The sequence below is a fragment of the Dendrobium catenatum genome, unplaced genomic scaffold (genome assembly GCF_001605985.2).
Source record: "Dendrobium catenatum unplaced genomic scaffold, ASM160598v2 fragScaff_scaffold_800, whole genome shotgun sequence".
NCBI classification, from domain to species: Eukaryota; Viridiplantae; Streptophyta; class Magnoliopsida; order Asparagales; family Orchidaceae; genus Dendrobium; species Dendrobium catenatum.
In genome coordinates, this window is record NW_021319262.1 from 319,451 (window position 1) to 339,043 (window position 19,593).

At 36.0% G+C, this 19,593-nt stretch overlaps 4 protein-coding genes across 6 annotated transcripts; 3 read left to right on the forward strand and 1 right to left on the reverse strand.

Annotated features, from left to right (window-relative positions):
* Positions 1-889: 889 nt before the first annotated feature.
* On the reverse strand, positions 890-2,408 carry LOC110113370 (pectinesterase QRT1). Its single transcript, XM_028696658.1, has 5 exons — positions 2,110-2,408; positions 1,838-2,027; positions 1,436-1,642; positions 1,116-1,351; positions 890-1,037 (listed from the first exon to the last, which is right to left on the reverse strand). The coding sequence occupies exons 1-5, from the start codon at positions 2,406-2,408 to the stop codon at positions 890-892; spliced, it is 1,080 nt and encodes a 359-aa protein (XP_028552491.1).
* A 3,088-nt stretch (positions 2,409-5,496) lies between these two features.
* LOC110113371 (acidic leucine-rich nuclear phosphoprotein 32-related protein 1) lies at positions 5,497-10,145 on the forward strand. 3 transcript variants are annotated; one of them, XM_020845923.2, is made up of 4 exons: positions 5,497-5,655; positions 5,785-7,043; positions 8,859-9,115; positions 10,018-10,145. In XM_020845923.2, the coding sequence occupies exons 2-3, from the start codon at positions 5,820-5,822 to the stop codon at positions 9,093-9,095; spliced, it is 1,461 nt and encodes a 486-aa protein (XP_020701582.1). In that variant the 5' UTR covers positions 5,497-5,655; positions 5,785-5,819; the 3' UTR covers positions 9,096-9,115; positions 10,018-10,145. The 3 variants fall into 3 exon arrangements, with proteins under 3 accessions (XP_020701582.1, XP_020701581.1, XP_028552493.1); XM_020845922.2 differs by lacking the exon at positions 10,018-10,145 and having other exon boundaries at positions 5,498-5,655; positions 8,859-9,403; XM_028696660.1 differs by lacking the exon at positions 10,018-10,145 and having other exon boundaries at positions 5,556-5,706; positions 8,859-9,403.
* Positions 10,035-10,642, forward strand: LOC110113372. The gene has a single exon (XM_020845925.2). The coding sequence runs from the start codon at positions 10,072-10,074 to the stop codon at positions 10,558-10,560; it is 489 nt and encodes a 162-aa protein (XP_020701584.1). The 5' UTR covers positions 10,035-10,071; the 3' UTR covers positions 10,561-10,642.
* A 438-nt stretch (positions 10,643-11,080) lies between these two features.
* Positions 11,081-13,771, forward strand: LOC110113367. Its single transcript, XM_020845915.2, has one exon. It carries the CDS (start codon positions 12,530-12,532, stop codon positions 13,532-13,534), a length of 1,005 nt encoding a protein of 334 aa, XP_020701574.2. The 5' UTR covers positions 11,081-12,529; the 3' UTR covers positions 13,535-13,771.
* Positions 13,772-19,593: the final 5,822 nt, after the last annotated feature.

Sequence of the window (19,593 nt, forward strand, 5' to 3'; positions counted from 1 at the left end):
CCTACTTAAAGCAAATACAAAAATAACATAAAAGGACTAAACAACCCTCAATAATTAGCCCAAGGTAGTGAACCCCACCCCAAAGGGAGTGAGAATTTGCTCATGTGGTTCAACAGGCCGACGCCTGTTGTAATGTAGGAGCCGTCGGCCCACATGTTGGGCAGGCTGAACCGGTCCTAATATATGACTGCGCCAATGGAAGATAAGATTAGAGAGTCACCCTTAGATGGTTTGGTCACATAAAACGATAGACTTCTGATGACCCGGTTAGGAAAGTAGATGTATTAGATTTGACATATATTAAGAAAGGTAGATGTAAGCCTAAAAAGACTTGGTTAGAAAATATTAGAAATGATATTTCTTTATTAGATTTAAGTGAGAATTTGACTCTTAACATGATACAATAGAGAAAAATGATTCATGCAGCTGACCCTACTGTCCCACATGGTGGGATAAAGGCTTGATATTGTTGTTGTTCATCTAAAATTGTACCGATTGAACTAAAATTCAATTAAGTTTAGAAATAGTTTAATTTGCTCTTTTTTATTTATTTTTGAATCAAAATTAAGTGATTCAACTAATCCGTAAGTTGAATTGACCGAACCATTTGAATGCCACGCCTTGTATTCTACATTACTCTCCCTCTATTAGTTATTTGTGTGCATTAAATGCTCAAACCATTTCTCCCTTCTCACACCTATATGTTTGTGTTGTCATCTCAAACCAAAAGAATGAAACTGGGCGATGCATGACAGTTTCTATCCTCATGCACAACTCTGTTGGGATTATGAACAGATACATGCTGAACATTGATCAATTACTGTTGCTAGTTAAATTAGCTATATTGAGGTAATGAATTGATAGTTTACTCTTAAAATTCTACAACTTGTCACAGACTCAGCCATTGATGGCCATCAATATAGTGCTTGTCTAAGAACGGTTTTGCTTCTTCATATGTAAGTGATCTGGCCCATGGCACTCTATTACTCAAATCTGCTCCTCTTCCACTGCAGTTGAATTCTCCAAACCATACAGTGCTGCAAAATTAAACAAAATTCAGTTTCATTTAGTTTACCGACTGTTTTTTAAATTTTAATATTTCATGTGAACTTAACCTTTGCCTCGTTGAATCTTCCCAGTCATTCCAGCCCTGAGATAGAATAATGCCTTCAAGCTGACAGTAAGAATATACAATCCTTGCATACTTTCCCCAAGCTCTCCCTAAGTAGACCATCCCAGTTCCATATAGTTTACATCCTTGGAAAGAAAATCCTGAATCGTCGAACGGCGAATTCCTCTGTGAGGCGGCGATCGCTCCATAGGTTTCAGCAACTACATGAAGAGTACATTCCTGCTTTGTCGAAGTTCGGCAAAATGTGATTTTGATGAACTTTGATATGTGCATTTGATCATATAACAAAAAGGTACTTAATACCTGATACAATGACCTTGCACTCCCAAATATGAAGTCAATGGATCCTTGGATGTAACATTCATAGAAAAAATGTCTTCCTATTTGATCAAATAGTGTGTCTTGATGGCCTAATATTCGGCATCGGTAGAGCATGGCTTTGTCACCTGCAAGTCTCAGTGCCACTGCCTGCATTCCTGATGCTCCTGCCGGTGCACCTGGAGCTGTATTCTGCAGCTCAATATAAACTCACACCAGTTAGTAAATTAGATTATGGTTTTGTTTGGGATAACTTTTTTACTGCTTCTTAAAGCGGCTTCTTAGTATAAAAAATTAAACGTTTGTACTAAGAAGCTGTTTTAAAAAGCAGAAAGAAAGTCGTCCCAAAAAAAGCTTATATATACACACACATACACTTATAAGTACCTCAAAAGTTATTCCATTGGCACAGAAATAATCAGCTTCTATGGCTACAGAAGCAGAAGCTGAGGTGCCCACAGCCTGACCAGCTGAATCATAATCAGATGCTCTAAGACTCCATGAAATCACAGTTTCCCCACTTTGATTTCCAACGAAGGATATGTAAGGCTTGGTGACTGGAACAAGCACCTTCTCTCTGTACAAGTGCTGAACTTACTTATTATTCAGAGGAAGACAGAAGATACAGTAAAAATAATGAGCTTTTGCCAATTCCCAACCTTGCTAATACTGACCTATAAACTCCTGGAGATATATAGATCTTGATTCTATGCTGATTTCCTGCAGGAACCATATCTACAGCTCCTTGTACAGTCTTCGAATGCCCGGCGCCATCCTTGGAAACAAACAGGACTCCTCTTCCTCCCTCATTCATGGAATTTGAATTCTTATACTTCATATCAACTCTCAGATCATTCCATGAAATGAACTTCTGTAATCCATAAGAAAATACAGTTTGGGAGGCTAAAAACACACAGGAAATCACTAACAGTAGTGTTAAAGCTCCATAGAATGTCATGGCTTCTTCTTCCTGCAGATTCTTTGATGAAATAGAGATAAAATAGGAGGTTTTGATGGTTTAACTGAAAGTTAGTTTCAGTCAAAGAGAAATTCGAGTCAAAGCCCATAATCTGCTTGTGGTTGTTAGTGTGGGTCGTGGAGGTAACTAACCGGGAAAACATCTAATAATTGAATATTAGTGAAGTAGCTTTAATGGTTTTGTTAGGAGGGAGAAAAGTTATTAAAGAAGGTTTTGACTTTTGATAGAGGTATAAAAACAATTTAAATCCTACATAATCTTAAATCCCATATTTATTAAATCATGACATTGGATGGATGTAACTTAGAGCAGCACTCTCTTACAAACTTTACTTCTCCTTTATACCCCTTCATATGTTGTTGGTCTTTTCGATGCTCTCTGGCAAGTTCCTATAGTGACTTCCTTGGTTCTTCGTCATTTAGATTTTATGAATTTTGGGGGCAAGAATAGGAGAAAGTATCCTATGCGGAGGTCGAACGTAGAGCATTATCCGGAGACCAATCAGAATGAGCCACGTCGACGTTGTTGAATGGTATCGAGCAGTAACGAGTCGCGGTAGCGAACGAAGGGGTGACGTGGCGCATTCGGATTGGTCTCCGGACGAAGTTCGGGGTTTGCACATAATAATTAATCCAAAAAAGAGGGGTGAAAGATGAGATTTTCCATGTTTAACTCAATTGATTGTGTTGTTTTTATAAATTTGTATAATTTTCAATTATTATTTTTATTAATTGATATTAATTAAATAAAGATTGTTAATTATAAAATTAAGTTAATTTAATATTTATGATTAATGAATTATATATATATATATATATATATATATATATATATTAAACAAACTAGTAACATTATAATTAATTTGACTGAATGGAAAGTATTATGTTAATCTTAATATTTAATATTAATTAATTAGAAATATATTAATTGAAATAAATTAAAATTATTTGTGGTTTAATTTGTTCCAATATAATATAATATTTTTAATTGTGTTTAACTATTAATTAATGAATAATCTGAATATTAATGACAACGGATTATAAATTAATTAATAAAACTAGAATTGATAAAGTTTTATTGATTAAAATTGTTAATATCTAATAACTATATATAACTTATAATAATTATTAGTTCAGATATTTAATTAAAATAACTATTTTTTTCATTAAATGTTAGTTGATATATTTAATAAAAATAAGTATTATTTAAATAGTCTAATTAAAATCGATATGAGTACAGTGAAATCATCTAAATCATTAAATCCTAAAATAAATAGCCAAAGAATTTATCTAAATTTAATATCGATTATATTAAATAATTTTCCAAATTTTAACAAGCATAAGATTTAGGCTTCGTTTGGGACGGATTTTTTACTGCTTTCTAAAACAGAGTTTTAGTACAAATTTTTTATTTTTGTACTAAAACTCCATTTTAGAAAGCAATAAAAAAGCCGTCCCAAACGAAGCCTTAGTAAGTTCGGATTTATAGCATTTACTAAAGCTTCATTTGGAGGACTTTCTTTCTGCTTCTAAAGCAACTTTTTAATATAAAAATTTAAATTTTATAATGAAAAGCTGCTTATTAAACAGTAAAAAGTCGTTCCAAATAAAACCTAAGTCTTCGTTTGGGACAATTTTTTATTGCTTATTAAAGTAGTTTTTTAATGTAAAAATTTAATTTGTATACTAGAAAGCTGCTTTAAAAAACAGTAAGAAAACCTCCCAAATGAAACCTAAATCTTACTTGCAACCAAAAAGTCGCTTTGTGTGGCATTTGAATGGATTAGAATTCAAACTAAATTTGGACGTAATCATGAGCCTCATTAGTTCATTCTTGTGTGATGTTGTCATTGGACTACCATCAATGAATCACAATCATATGACATCCAACCATCAAGTAAGGTATTCAATCATCACTGTTCTGACTACAATTCTTTAATCACTATCGTCTAAATAAGATCTTTTGACCATCGAGGCTCTATTTCAATCTCCGACTACTATTAATGACTACATTCTTCTAATCATCATTTGCTTGAATACGATCTTCTAATCACTATCATCCCGCTACAAACTATTGATCATTGTTGCTCGACTATACTGATGCCCAATGGTTTTCTTATTTGCGATCATCGATATCATTAGCGCATGCCATCATTTATCAGATTGATGCATGTCTTTAACATTAAGTCTGCTCTCGACATTATTAACAAGACATATGCTAGAATTCTTAGCCTATAATTCTTCAATTAATTATTTTGTACAAATGACGAATGCTATCGGAGACCAATCAGAATGCGTCACGTCACCCCTTCGGCTAGTACTGCGGCGCGTAACGCGAACGTGGTGCATTTTTATTGGTCTCCGGAGAGCATTTTACGTCCAACCTCCGCACATAATAATTTCTCCTAATCTTCCAATGTAAATGGAGAACAACCAAACATACATTAAACAATTTTTTTTGAAGATAACTCTGAAGCCAAAAACTTTCAACAAAAAAAATTTATTAATAAGTTTATATCTATAATGATGTTAGCCATCTTTTTAATCAAAGGAGGGCACATTTATAATCAATAATAAAATATTAGTAAAACATTTAAACTTTGATTTTTTTTTCAAAAATTTATTTGAAAATATGATTATATCTTACAATTCTCTTTTATTTTGTATCATTAAAATTTTTATAAGACTATAATATTATATATTAATATATATATATATTATATATATATATATATATATATATATATATATATATATATATATAATATATATATATATATATATATATATATATATATATATATATATATCGGAGAATGATAAACCAAAATAAAAATCAGCAAAAATGGGATCGCCGTATATTGCAATGCTCAGCGTTGCACAATATTCGCAACGGCATCCATCGTGGCCTACTTATCTCTTAGAAGAAACACACCATCCGCTGAGGAATCCTGATCGTCCACGCTATCGATCCGCGTGTGTTAATCCGACGACTGTGAAAGCACTTGCTGCGACAAAAACTGCCAAAATAATTCCCCGCGGTCTGCAGTACATCCGGTTCATATGCGATGCGCGGTTCGAACCGGAGACGCCTCCGCAACCTAGAGCGAAGAGAGAGAAATGCAGAGAATCTCGTCGTCAGTCTTTCTCTCTCTTAATTGTCTGGTTCGGGGGCGAGGAGCATAAGGAAGTTGGAGGAATTAGTATTCTTTCACAAATCTCTTCTGGTAATTATCTATGTTTAATTTTTTTATTTAAATCTGTTTCTCTGCTCTATGGTTAGGGTTTCTATCTCTGATTATCTTTGGTTTTCTTTATCATCTTTTGTGGACTCAATTTGCTCTGCCTGGTTTCAGTAAGGGATTGAAGATAAGCTGAGGTTTCTTTTTGGATGGATGAGGTATGGGAGAGGGCCGTAGAGGCCAAGCTCGAGGGGCAGGCGACGCCGTCCTCGGAACTTCGAGTGCTGAACCTAGACGGAGCCGTAAAATCTCTCCATGGGTGCCTCCCACCCGCCGGGCTTCTAGAGAGATTCCCAGGCCTTGAGCATCTCTCTATCGCAAACGTCGGCGCAACTTCACTCGAGAGATTTCCCCGCCTACGTAACCTTCAGAGGCTTATCCTTTCGGATAATCGAATCGCTGGTGGGCTCGAGAGTTTGGTAGATGCTGGGTTGCAGTCGCTTCGCGATCTTGATCTATCGAACAACCGGATCCAGCACATCGAGGACCTGGCCCCACTTGCTGCGCTTCATCTGGTGTCCCTCGATCTGTACGAATGCCCGGTCACTAGGGTTAAGGATTATCGTTCGAAGGTGTTCGCGATGATCCGGACTTTGAAGTACCTGGACAAGCTTGACGCAAATGAGAACGAACGTCCGGAGAGTGATGAGGAGGAGGAAGAGGAGGATGAGGAGGAGTATGATGATGATGAGGAAGATTCTGGGAGTGGTGAGGTTGATGGTGGGGATCAGACTGGGAATCTGACCAGTGGTGCTAGAAATTCCGCTGATGGGGATGAGGGGATTGTTGATGCTGATGAGGATGAGGGGAGTGATGCCGATGAGGAGGAGATTGAGACTAACGGGAGGAGAACAGGCAGTGGATCATCTGTAGGATCTGGCCATCACCTATCTAATGGATTCAGAATGACTGCTACTGCTGCTGCATCTGTAGAAGGGGACGAGCATGATGGAGATGATGATGTGGAAGATGAGGATGATGATGATGATGAGGAGGAGGAGGATGATCTGGGGGAGGAGATTGATGAGGATGAAGCTGAGTATGAAGATGATGCAGCTGAGATGCACAATATTTTGGAGAGTGATGAGGAAGATGAAGATGGCGTTGACGAAGTGGAGATTGATGAAGAGGAGATTGATGAAGAAGATGTTGGTGATGATGAGGAGGTCGATGAAGACGATGATGACATGGGAGCTGGGGATGAGGAGGATGCTGAGCCTGCAAGTACGGGTAGGCTAGCTAGTACTGAAGGAGAAATTGATGGGCATGACCATGGTGAGGAGGATGAAAATGGGGAGATTGGAGAGGAGGATGAGCAGGGAGTAGAGGACAGGGGTGTTGAGGAGGAAGATTATGGTGAAAGTGAAGATGAGGTAATTTCTCAATTTACTGTTCTTTAGTGCATTTCTTTGCTTTATGGTTTCCATTACCTTTGAACACATTCAAGCAAAAAGAATATATGTTTTGTCACGCTTAATACCTTACATATGTTACCAGCGGTGTTCTTTGATATCCTTTTTAAGTGATTGCGAATATTTTATGCATGCTACTGTGGCTATTCCTTGACTTTTTAATAAGGTTATGCTATTACAGTGGTGCTTTGGTCAAACATATCAGCTTTATGCTTTTAATGAAATATTTTTAGTTGCTTTTATATTGAAGTTTTTTAATCCTTGCGGGTATCAATCTTCTGCTTTGAAGGTATGCATTTATTTTTCTATGTTTGAATCACTTTAAACCAGTGTACTAAGAGCATCTCCAACCGAAAATCCCATTTTTCACTCCAAAATGCAGTGAAACTAAAAAATGTCGTGACTCATCTCTAATCAAACTCCATTTTGCGCGCTTTTGCTCAGGTAATCGTCTTTTTGCTCTTTCGTGCGTTTCTTCCCCAAATCCGATTGAGATAGAAAAATCTCGTCGGTAAACAGTGTCACGCCAATATTGGCGTTGCACTGTTCACCCACAATCAAATAGCGGAAGATTTGACGTTTGGCTGGAGAGACTGAACAATGCCATAGCCATGTTTGGGGTTCGGTTGGAGATGCTCTAAACATCATAAGCAATATGCCATTTCGGTTTTAGCTGCGACTTTTTTTATATATGATTCTAATATTGCTGGCTTAATTTTAATGCTTGTTTGGAGAAAAAAATACTCGGGATATTCTGAACTAAATTTAGTTAAGATGAGTGCAATAAGTAGCTAGTCAATTAAAATTTATATTGCATCATCTCAAAACAAAATTGAGCTGGGATATTCTACCCAAAAAATTTAATGTTTATTTGCAATCAATAAAATATGTTTCGTTTGTTGATGCTTGAGCTATTTATGTTATGCTTTATCATCAGACTTTGTTGTGTTATAATTGGAGAATTGACTTGTACTTATAAAGAATCTCAAGTATTCTGGCATTTATTTAATTTCCTTATCCACAATATTTTCATCTCGCCTTTAAGTTTTTCTCATAAAGAAAATGGTATAGTAAAATGCAAATATGCGTCAGTATTTCTTGCCATATGTTTCTTTGGAACTGATTTTTGATTTTTAAGTTGCTTTCTATACTTCTTAGCTTTGTAATCTTAATTAACTCTTAAGTTCATTGCCAGATTGATTCCTGGATATTATGGAAATCATTAGTGTTTTTAAAGTCTTCTAATTTATTCCCACGTAGTACTCTGCGACAGCATGTACTTATCAGTGTGTATAAATTGTCCTGCATCCGAATTTTTATTAGTTATTTATTATTCTGCTTGTATGTGCGTGCATCTTAATGAGTTCATTTATTATCTTCGCAAGAAATAAGGATTTCTTTTTGTCTGTATTCATGAGAAAAAAACTTAAATTGAGATGCACGCACATCAGAACCAACGTTTCTTAAGATCTCATCATTGATTTAGCTATTTCATTCGGAGAAAATCATTTTTTGTTCATTGTGAAACCCCTCAAGTATAATGAAGTTGACCTATAAGTTAGACTAAGAGGAAAAAATCATAAGGCCTAATGCAGAAGCAGATAAAACATCTATGGTTGAAAGTTTAGACTTTCACATTTGTAATGGAAGCAGTTTTTTCACTCAGTGTTTTGGCAGGCGAGTGAATTTATCTTGAAAGTAAAACTGTCTCAGTTTTCTGTCTCTTTAAACAAATTTTATGAGCGATGCTAAGATATTTTGTCAAGCTTTTGTTAGGATGATCTGGACGGCGAGTATCTGGTTCAGCCTATCGCTAGATCAAGCTGGCCTGATTCCAGTGTTGCTAACGAAGAAGATGAGATTGATTACGAAGATGAGAACCACCGCCCAAGCCATGGCACTCTGAATCAGTCTTCCTCTTCTTCTGATGCCAACAAGAGGAACAGAGATGAACAAGGCCACCACCTTGATAATGATAAAACAGAGGAACGAAGACCTTCAAAGCGACGCTGATGAATCGAAAGAGCAGCCATGTAAATTTTATCTTTGATGTCTGTCGTTGTTTTTCATCCTCTCGTATAGATTTATGTAATTTCATAAAACTTTATAGTTTTGAAAGAAGGTTTGGGAGGGAAGGGAAGGGGAGGATATAGCCGTTTTCCTTCAAATTTGAAAGTTTGTTGGTGACTAGGTCCGCACATGTTTCCTCTATTTGCCCGTTGGTTTCTTTTTTTCAAATGACAGTTATACCTGTACTTATTTCTTGCAGCTCAAAAATCACTCAACAGCTTATTATTTATCAACGCAGCACTTGATAAATATTTGTTGGGCCTTTGGGCTCTCTTCGTGAGGTCCATGTTTTCAATTTTAAAATCACTTTTGCTTCAGCTTTTCTCTGCTGTGAGGATCTGCGAACGGGAGAGATTAGTATAATCTAATCTCTTATGTTAATGGCCATCGAAGGATCAGTTGAAATAACTTTATTCATTTAAAACTAAATAATTTTTTTGATTATTTAGAATTTTAATGGATTAAAGTACATGTCGCTCACAAAATAAAGTTATTTAACAGGTTAACAATATCAATTTCTAAGGTTATGCTGTTTTGCATGCTGAAATTTCAGATAAAATAAATAAAAGGTTATTACTTATTATAAAGAAAAATTCACAATCTATATGAAATTTATTTTCTTAAAATTTTTTATTATTTTTCTCAGAAGTAAAAATTAAATACTAACAAGCCATTCCATTTAAGGCCGCATTCTTTTTCAACTAACCAGCGAAATACAATTCCCATTGTGTAGTAGGCCCACTTGCCTATTACTTAATTGGAAGCCCATGGGCTACATGTCCATGCTCTGGCGGTCCATTTATCGCGACAATAATTGATTCTCCACCGCACACCTGTAAAGCTCTGATTCCCAATCTATTTGCAGGAATTGGGATAAGGCTCTGCTTCCACATCCCAAAGCCGGAGGAGTAACTCAATCATGGCGTCTTTGTCAGCTCGGTGGATCTCTCCCGCTTCAAATCCTCAGTTCCACCACACCGCGCCAGCCAGACGGCGCTCTGTGGCCTCACTCATATGCAAGGCCAAGGACGCCGGCGGTGACGGCGGAGGCAGTGCTGGGACGGTGGAGATCGCAGCGGCGGCTGGCGCCCTTATTGCGAACCCAGTTATCGGAATCTCCCTCTATGTTCTGAAGACGACTGGCTGCGGGCTCCCTCCGGGCCCGGGCGGGGCGCTAGGCGCCTTGGAAGGAGTGAGCTACCTGGTAGTTGCGGGCATAGTGGTCTGGTCGCTCTATACGAAGGCTCAAACCGGGTCGGGCCTGCCCAGCGGCCCGTTCGGGCTGCTTGGAGCAGCGGAAGGTCTGTCGTATCTCTCTGTCCTTGCAATAATAGTAGTCTTCGGTTTGCAGTTTCTGGAGCGGGGATACCTTCCGGGCCCCTTACCTGGTGATCAGTGCTTTGGCTAAGATTTTGATTTTTGTTTGCAATATTATTATTCATGACGCAAGTCAAATACAGTTCTTGATATAGATTATATTTTGAGCCGTAGTTTAGACGTTCATTTTAATACTTGGGCGTGGTCTGAGGGAATGATAGACAGGGCTGATAATTTCGGGTCACGGGCCGTTTGGGTTGAACTCGAAACTGACCTGACATTATTCGAATTAATCCGAACCCAACTGCTTCGTGTTTGGATCAACCCGACATGACTCGAATGATTTGGGGTTGTGAAAAGATTGCTAGTTTTGGGGTTAAAAAACAGGTCAATACCTGCTTTTTGAGTAAAAAACATGTCATTCTTGGGTTTCTGTGTCAAAAATGGGTTTACGGATAAAAAACATGTCAATTTGGGTCAAAGAGTCAACCCAAAACTGGCCCGATTTTTTAAAGTTTTAATTGTTGAGCTTGAACTCGACTCATTTCGGTTCCGGGTTGACCCTAAACCGGAATTTTCAGCCCGATCAAGATAACTTTTTGACCTTTTTTTAATATTTAGGCCCACTAAGCTTTTGTTTGGGACGACTTTTTTATTGTTTCTTAATACAGTTTTTTTGTAAAAAAATTTTGATTTGTATATTAAAAGTTGTTTTAAGAAGCAAGAAGATAGCCATCCCAAACTAATCCTAACACAAATTCATACGCACATTATATATGCAAGATTTAAACTCAAAATCTCTTCATTTGTAATAAAAAATCTCAAAAGATAGATTAAGGTGCGAGGCTGGCTTCATAATTTTGTCCATCTATTTTGAGCAAATTGAGACCTGACATGTGGCTTCTAAATATCCCATGCCGTAAGGTGATGATAGGATTCATTTTTCCCCCTTCTAAGCATAATTCGTCGTGCAATTGCTGAGACAATTCATGCCAAGGACAGTAGCTGAGAGCAATTGCGAGAATAGGAAATTTGGCGACATATCCTGATGTTTTATATGGAAACATTTGCTCTTTGTGATGATGATAAGCCGCAAGTATTTCTCACAATGCGTGCGATCAGTGGATGCCGTCTAAAAATTAATCAAGAAGCGCCACATCACCAATACGTTGTTCATCATTACTGTGTATCGTTGTGTATCAGGTAACGTGACAGGTTCTGATTGGCCTCCGGATGATCCTGACCGCCGTAACAATCTCTCATTGCTTTGACCCCATTAGTGCATTACATGCATATCATTGTTGTCCTCATTATTAGAACATATATTAATGCTAAATTAAATATATTTTTTAATTATTTCATGATCAATGAAGCAATATTGGAAAATCAAAATGGGATTTACATGCATAACATTAAATACTTAACATTATATATATAAGTTTTAACCTTTACTTTTATAATTCTATAATGCCTAAATTATATCAGAATATATGCATGAAAACATCTATTTTAGATTCAGTACGTTAATATTAATTATATTTTTATATGATTTAGAGATTATGATCTTATATAAATTAATAAATACTTATAATCGAACAATCCTTCAAGCAACTTTATACACTGTAGTTTTGAAAACTAAGAATAATTTATCTAAATATTCTTATATAATTTATATCAAAATCGACTAAAAATTATTATATTTAATTTAAAATTAGGGTATTACAAAGTCCTTTTTTATAATACTAAAATTAAAAAAATTAATAATTTTAAAGCTCATATAATATGTATCATCATATGTGACAAATTTTTATTCTTTAAAAACATGGAAAGTCGAATATTCCGCAAAATCAGCGAATATTCATTCATTATTCTGATAATTTAAAAAACCATTTTCAAAGTTAACAACACTTCGAAAAAATGGTAATTAGCGGGAGATTATTAGCGATAATGGTATATATAAATCTCCCGCTGCGCTGCGCTGCGAAGCATCTCTGCAAGCAAGAACCAAATTCCCAACGCCTTTCTCCTAACTTGTTTCCTCTAGCACAAGAATCCTCAACATGACTGCTTCCGCCGGTGATGCCGGCTGGGTTCACGATGCCGATTGGGGCCTTACCTCCGCTGCCGCCGATGCCGATGTCCTCACCGTTGACGGAGACTGGGTCCTCACCGACGGCCCTTGTTCTCCTCGGCGATACCGTCTCACCGGCTTCTTCCTCGTTAGCAGCGGTCCCCACATCTACGTTCCATTACTCCAGTCATCCGATGCATCCCGCGCTGGCGATCTTATCTCCTCCGTTCCTATCTCCGCTTCCATCTGCGCCTCAACGCAAGGTATCGTCCTAGCCCGCGCCCCCTGGTCTTCATATTACATTTCGACACCAATCTCTCCCAAATGGACACGAATACCTCATCCCATGTACTCCCATCCGATCACCATTCCGGTTGCAATCGTCGCCTCCGGCGACGATGGCCACGGAGATGGGTTTCTCATCATCTGCGCCGTTCCGTTGGCAGATGGCCCCCAAGGGTTTTATCGCTTCGATATCTACGAATCCTCCACTGGAAAATGGAGGACCGGTCCCGATCGCTTCCCCACGGGGGAGATCCTTCCATCCTCCGGCGTGTCCTGCGGTAGTGCAGTCTATTTCCGAACGGAAACGCCGTCTGTAGTTTCTTACGATGATGCAGCCGGTGTCGCTAGGGTTTTGCCTCCGCCACCGAGGTGTTGGGGTTCAGAGCTACAATGGGAGCTCGCGGAGGCAAATGGCCGGCTCTGGTGTGTGTGCGTGAGGGGGAGGGTAGTCGAGGTGTACCAACTGGGGGAGAGAGATCAGTGGACCATGGTAGGGCAGTCGGACGCGATTGATTGCAGTGACCCGCCGCGGCCGCTGCGAGCGCAAAGTGCCGGTCTTGGGGTTGTGCTCTGGACGAATGGGAGGCTAGGTCGGTGGGATTTGGAGCACGGAAGAGCGATCCAGTTATGGTTCGGCGAGGCTGCGCCGCCGCCGGGAAGCTGTGCTCAGTACGTGCCGTACTGTGCTGAGCTGGAGCTCCGTCGATGATGCCGTTTGCAAAAGGTTGGTGTGAATATGCTGTCGGTAGTGGATGCAGGGGATTGATGTGAACAGTTAGTGGGATTCGATTCATTCAGTAATAGGATTCAAGCGGTTTAGAGTAAATGCTCTGATCTATCATCGTCATTTTAAAGAGAAAGAAAAGAAAAAAAAAAAAAAAAAATTTGCATAGCTTCTTTTAATAACTGGTTCATTGATCATGAAGTTTATATCTGGTTACGATTTTGCGTCTCTTCTGGTTGATTTTGCTCATTTGCTGTGCGGTGCTTCTCAATTAATGATCTGTTTGATTGAATTTTTTTTTTTTTGATAGATCAGATTGCTGTTATATGGTCTTTAATGAATCACTTCTACAACCTAAATTTTAAGTACAATTTTAATAATGGGATAGGCAGATTTCACCGCACGGTTTGCAGAACCATTAATGTTATTTTTTAAAGATCTACTGATCAAATTGTTAGGGTATGTTTGTTTGATCGAACAGACTGAAAAGCAAATATATTTTAATTATAGTTTTATTTGATTTTAGTATAATTAATAGATAATTAGGTTTACTTATAAATTATGGTTGAGAATATCTATTATTTACTGATAAATTTTTATCCTAATTTCATAAAAAATGAGAATAAAATGTTGTTGGGTGATAAGGAAAGAAACTGTGATTTTTTTTTTCCAAAAAGTAATGAGACAATGAATTGTATCATTGGCTCGGTCTCTAATCCTATGAATTATTATGCTAAAGGAAAATAAATAAATTAGTGAATATCGACTAATAAAAATTTATCATAAAATAAAATATCACTTATGACTCTTAAATATGTATGAAGGCTTTCCAAATATGTGAGAACACCAACATGAAGTAATTGGTCAACTTTTTTTTTTTTGTTGGAGTTTTGGCAAGTTATTTTGCTAAAAGTTTTGAGAGACTTGTCTAGTCTAGTAATTGTGGCCAAGTTAATGGATCAGCTGCTTCAAGGTTTTTTGGGCTTCATTAATCTTGGTTCGACTAAACCTTGTCGGTGACTCATCATGAAATGGTGGCCGTTTCGGAATGAATTTGGGATCAATCGAACATATTTTCTTAGTGAATTCGAGCTGCATATTCATGATTTACACTATTCTTAGTCTTCGTGTTAAGAAAATTTTCAAATCTATTGAAGGCTATGTAAAATTAGACAATATTTGAAGGTGATATTTGTTTAAATATTGTATATTTTGATTGTTTTAGGCAGTACTATTCTAAGTAATATTGGTATTTTCTTATGACATAATTTAGATAGAGAGAGTTGAAAATATGTGAAGTTGGCTGAAAAAAATTGTATTTCTCGATCAAATATCAAATTAACAACGCAACCATGAAATTGGTACAACTTTCTTGAATATTCTAAGCATTTCTTGCGGGACACAAATTCTCACTTTCCTTTTCCTTTTGTTTGGGATTGAATTCAAAATATTTTAGAGGCATTAAAACAAGATAAGATAAGCTTATTCTCAAATCTCAACTGCCCAAAATAGAATAGATTGCTGAAATAAAAGTTTGGAAATTATTTCTAAAGCCTTATAGAAGTTTGACTATTTTAAGATTTTGTTTGAGATAACTTTATTATCACTTTTAAAACAGTTTTTAAGTACAAAAATTTTGAGTTCAAGAAATTTTTATACTGAAAAGCTGCTTTTGAAAATATTAAAAAAAATTTCCCAAACAAAATCTTAATCTAGATTTCATTACTCAATATTAATAATCTATGAGATGTTAAGTATAGAGCCTATTTTTTTTTTTTTAAATTAATTTATAATGGAATTTGATCTTAATTTTTTAACATTGATGCCTACAATTGAGTTTTAATTAGTGAAAATCTCAAAACCCTAAATAGAGACTATCTGGAAAAAATAAATAAATAAAGGTTAGTAGAAGTCCTAAATGGTGGATTCTTAATTTTTTTTTTTTTTTCATTTACAACTATATGGCCTTGATCGGTCTGTCACCTTGAATAGACCAACTCAATTTCGTAAATGAATTTTACAGGGTCCAAATTAATGGGCTTCAATGGCTCATTTGATTAGCAGTTAGTGATGACAATAAATTGCCCGACTTGTCGAGCCAACTCAGATCAAGCCGAAAAATTTATGTTTAGTTTGCCCATTTTATAATTGGGTTGGGTTCAAATCTGAAATTCCAACTGCTAAGAAAAAGGATTTGGTTCGGTTTATATCCACGATTCCATTTTTTAACCCGAAAGTGATCTATGTAATTTTTTTGTTAAATTTCTTTGCTTGTTGATATGATATTCTAAATGTTGATCAATTAATGAATTAATCTAAATTTTATACTTTATGTTATAATTGAAAAACAAAAATCACATCAGTTATTCATCTGGCTCGGATCATTAGGGTTGTTAACTAACTGAATTTAGATCTCTATTTTGACCCATTTATTAGCCGAGTTTGATTAATGTTGATTAGAATCGGTTGAAACAATTTCGAGACGAACCCAATCCCAAAAATCAAATCATTTTGGCACCGTATTAGCAGAAGCATCATCATCATAATAAATCGATCATATGTAATTTGATGTTATTGTATTAAAGCCTATCAATATAATGTATAATATTTTATTTTTATTTGTTATTATTCCTATACGTTATGCTTGTAGTAATAGCTACCCTCTTATCAATTTCTAATTTTTACTCTGCACTTTTTGGTTGGAAATAAAATGGCAAGTGATTTTAAAAGTTTGATGTTTTGTTGGATGAAAAAAGAAATGAAAAGTATAGTAAATATAGCGATAAATAATTTAGCTCATTTTTGAGGTAAACGGTTCTTACATGTTTACACTGCAAGCAAGTATGACCGTCCATCGCCATGGGCTGTCGGCCACCACCTTCGCCACTGATTGCCACCTACCACCAAAGTTACCCACCTCCAGACGTCGTCCACCACCACCGTCACCCTTCGACCACCACCTACAACTGACCAACGCCGTCACCACCCATCAGTCACCACCATCTTTACTTTGTATTACATTCTTTTTACTTCAAATCAAACAAAAAAATCATTAACACAAATTTAATTTACACTCATCCAAATAGCTTCATGATATCTCTTTTATGTTGTACTTCTTCTATGCAACATTCTTTTAATATTGCATTTTTTAAACTAATCAAACATACCCACTTTTAAATTATTTTATGCTTAACTGTCCGGCTTGCGTGGGCCTTAAGAATATGGCCTGCTAGGCGTCATTTGGGCCGTTCAAATGAGCCTTTGCAGTATCCCCAGCTAGGCTATCTTTTACATCTATATATTTTTATAAAAAACAAAACGGCTAAAATAAAGGCCATATAAACGAATAGCGATCCATACAATATAAATTAATCTCATTCAGCCCAGAAGACATCTTAATCAGAATAAATAAAACTAAAAAGTTTTTGTAATGCAATGTAAGTTATTTTCATTATTAAAATTATATAAAAAAATATTTTCTTTAATTGGAAATCAAATCATTAATAAGAGTAAACATTTTAGATATCATTGATCTATTGTTCAGAGTGATGGTGAAATAGATGGGGATATTCTCAGCAGAATTCGAGTTGGATGGTTCAAGTGGAGGAATGCATCGGGCTTGTTGTGTGATAGAAAAGTACCCCTCAAACATAAGGGAAAATTCTATAAGATGGTAGTGAGGCCTGCAATGCTTTATGGTGCTGAATGTTGCCCATTAAAAGAGAAGCATAATACTAAGTTAAGTGTGGCAGAGATGAGGATGCTCAAGTGGATGAGTGGCTTTACCCTTAGAGATAAGATACGAAATGAGCATATAAGTGAAAAGGTTGGAGTAGCTCCAGTAGAAGATAAGATTAGAGAGAGTCGACTTAGATGGTTTGGTCACATAAAACGGCGGTCTTCCAATGACCCGGTTAGGAGAGTAGAGGTATTAGATTTGACTTATGTTAAGAAAGGTAGTGCAAACCTAAAAAGACTTCGTTAGAAAATATTAGTAATGACCTTTCTTTATTAGATTTAAACAAGAATCTGACCTTTAATATGACACAATGGAGAAAAATGATTCATATAGCCGACCCCATGTAATGGGATAAAGGCTTGATCTTGTTGTTGTTGTTGTTGTTGAGCAATATGAATGTTTGGTCATATAGGAGTTATTAATTAGTGATAAAAATTTACCAAACTGTAAATAAATTTGATACGGCATCACAAAATTATCTTGATCGGGCACGAATCTCGAGGCAAAAGCTAGTTGGAAACTTCAAAAATTAATTTTGGGCACACCCGAACTCTGATTTCAGCGAGGTTACAGTCAAACTGAGTGTCTCGGAAATACGAACCCAACGACACCAAGATCAACCCAATCCGAGCCCAAATGAGTCCGAATCAAGGGCTCAAAGCGCTGTTGGAAGGTTCAAACTGCAATTTGAGTTACCAAACGATCTCCAATTAAATTATCTTGCAAATTTTGTTTTTAAGAGTTGGGTAGGTTTCAAAAACATAATTGCTAAATAAATTAAAAAACAAAAAATAAAAATGTAATTTTTAAGTTGATTTTTTTATTAAAATTTGCTCTCCTATCATTTAAGCTTTTTTTTTTTAGGACAACTTTCTTACTAGCTTCTTAAGTAGCTTTTTGTTACAAAAAAATTTGAATTTAAATTTTTTGTAATAAAAATCCTCTTTAGAAATTAATAAGAAAGTTGTCCTAAGTCCCAACCAAAGCCTTAGAGATTTTTTTTTTAAAATTTACATATTTAATGCTTAAATTTTTATTTTTAAAGTTTATTCTCATAACATCATACCATCTTCATCATGTCAAAATATATGCATGATATGATATTTTGTATTAATATTTATCTTACTTTAGCTTGGTCTTCTTAATACAATTATAAGTCCCTCAAGCTTATATACTCAGACGTATGGGCATCCTCCCCAATTGCCTCACCCTAAGGATTTAAATAGCAGGATAATATCTGTGAAATATGAACATGAAACTATTCATAAATTAATTTATTTCAAACAAATGGTTGAATGACAACTCAATGTCTCAATTAATATATTTAGGTCTAATGAGGGTGGCAGATACACAAGTAATGTTTTTGAAATTCTTTTAACAGAATGTGAAAACTGTAATAGTCAGTTATCCAAATATACTTGAACAAAATAACATCGTACGGCACAATTCTTGCCAAAGTATTTAGATACTTTGCACACGTACGGCTTCTTGATGATAATTTATCCCCCTCTCTCTTCTATAATACTTCACTAACTGTCATTTATCTAATTAACTATCTAACATTTCAAAATATCTTAGTAAGTCCATGTGTCAGCCACTCAACTTAAAATTACCACAATATCAACATCTCACAACCTTTGGTTATCATTATTTTTCCTAGCCACAATCTTAGTCAACTTACAAACTTATAACTAAATCAATATCTTACAAACTTATACCTCTCTCACAAAGACTACCATGTTATTATCAATCCACATAAAAAACTTTCATTTTTAGAATTGCTATTTTCAATGAAGAAGTTTTTCTCTATAAATAACTTAAAACCACTTTGCCACAATAGACAACTTCGATCTTTATATGCAACACTACTGACTTTTGTTCCAATTACTCAATTTCATTTGATACCTCATGCATCTCGACCAATCCAGCTCGCTACATCACTAGCACCTATCATTTCTCCTGTCTTAATCACTCCCCTTTTTCCCCTACTATTAAATTGTTGTTCAAACTTAACTTCACTCATTGAACCAACTCGGTCATATTATCTAATAGTCGCCCACCGCTAGAGTCGATCACTTTGACCAAGAAAGATTCATAATTTTTCTCATGCTGTCATCTTGCCCCACTGACCCCAATTGTTACTCTACTACCATAAAGGAAGAGATCTGACGAAAAACCATGTACATGGACTCTTGTTCCTTCTTAACCCACATAGTATATCATTTGTTGCAACTAGATCTATAAAATTTTGCTAAATACTAGCACAATCATAACCTATCATAAAGCTCAATTGATCGCATATAAT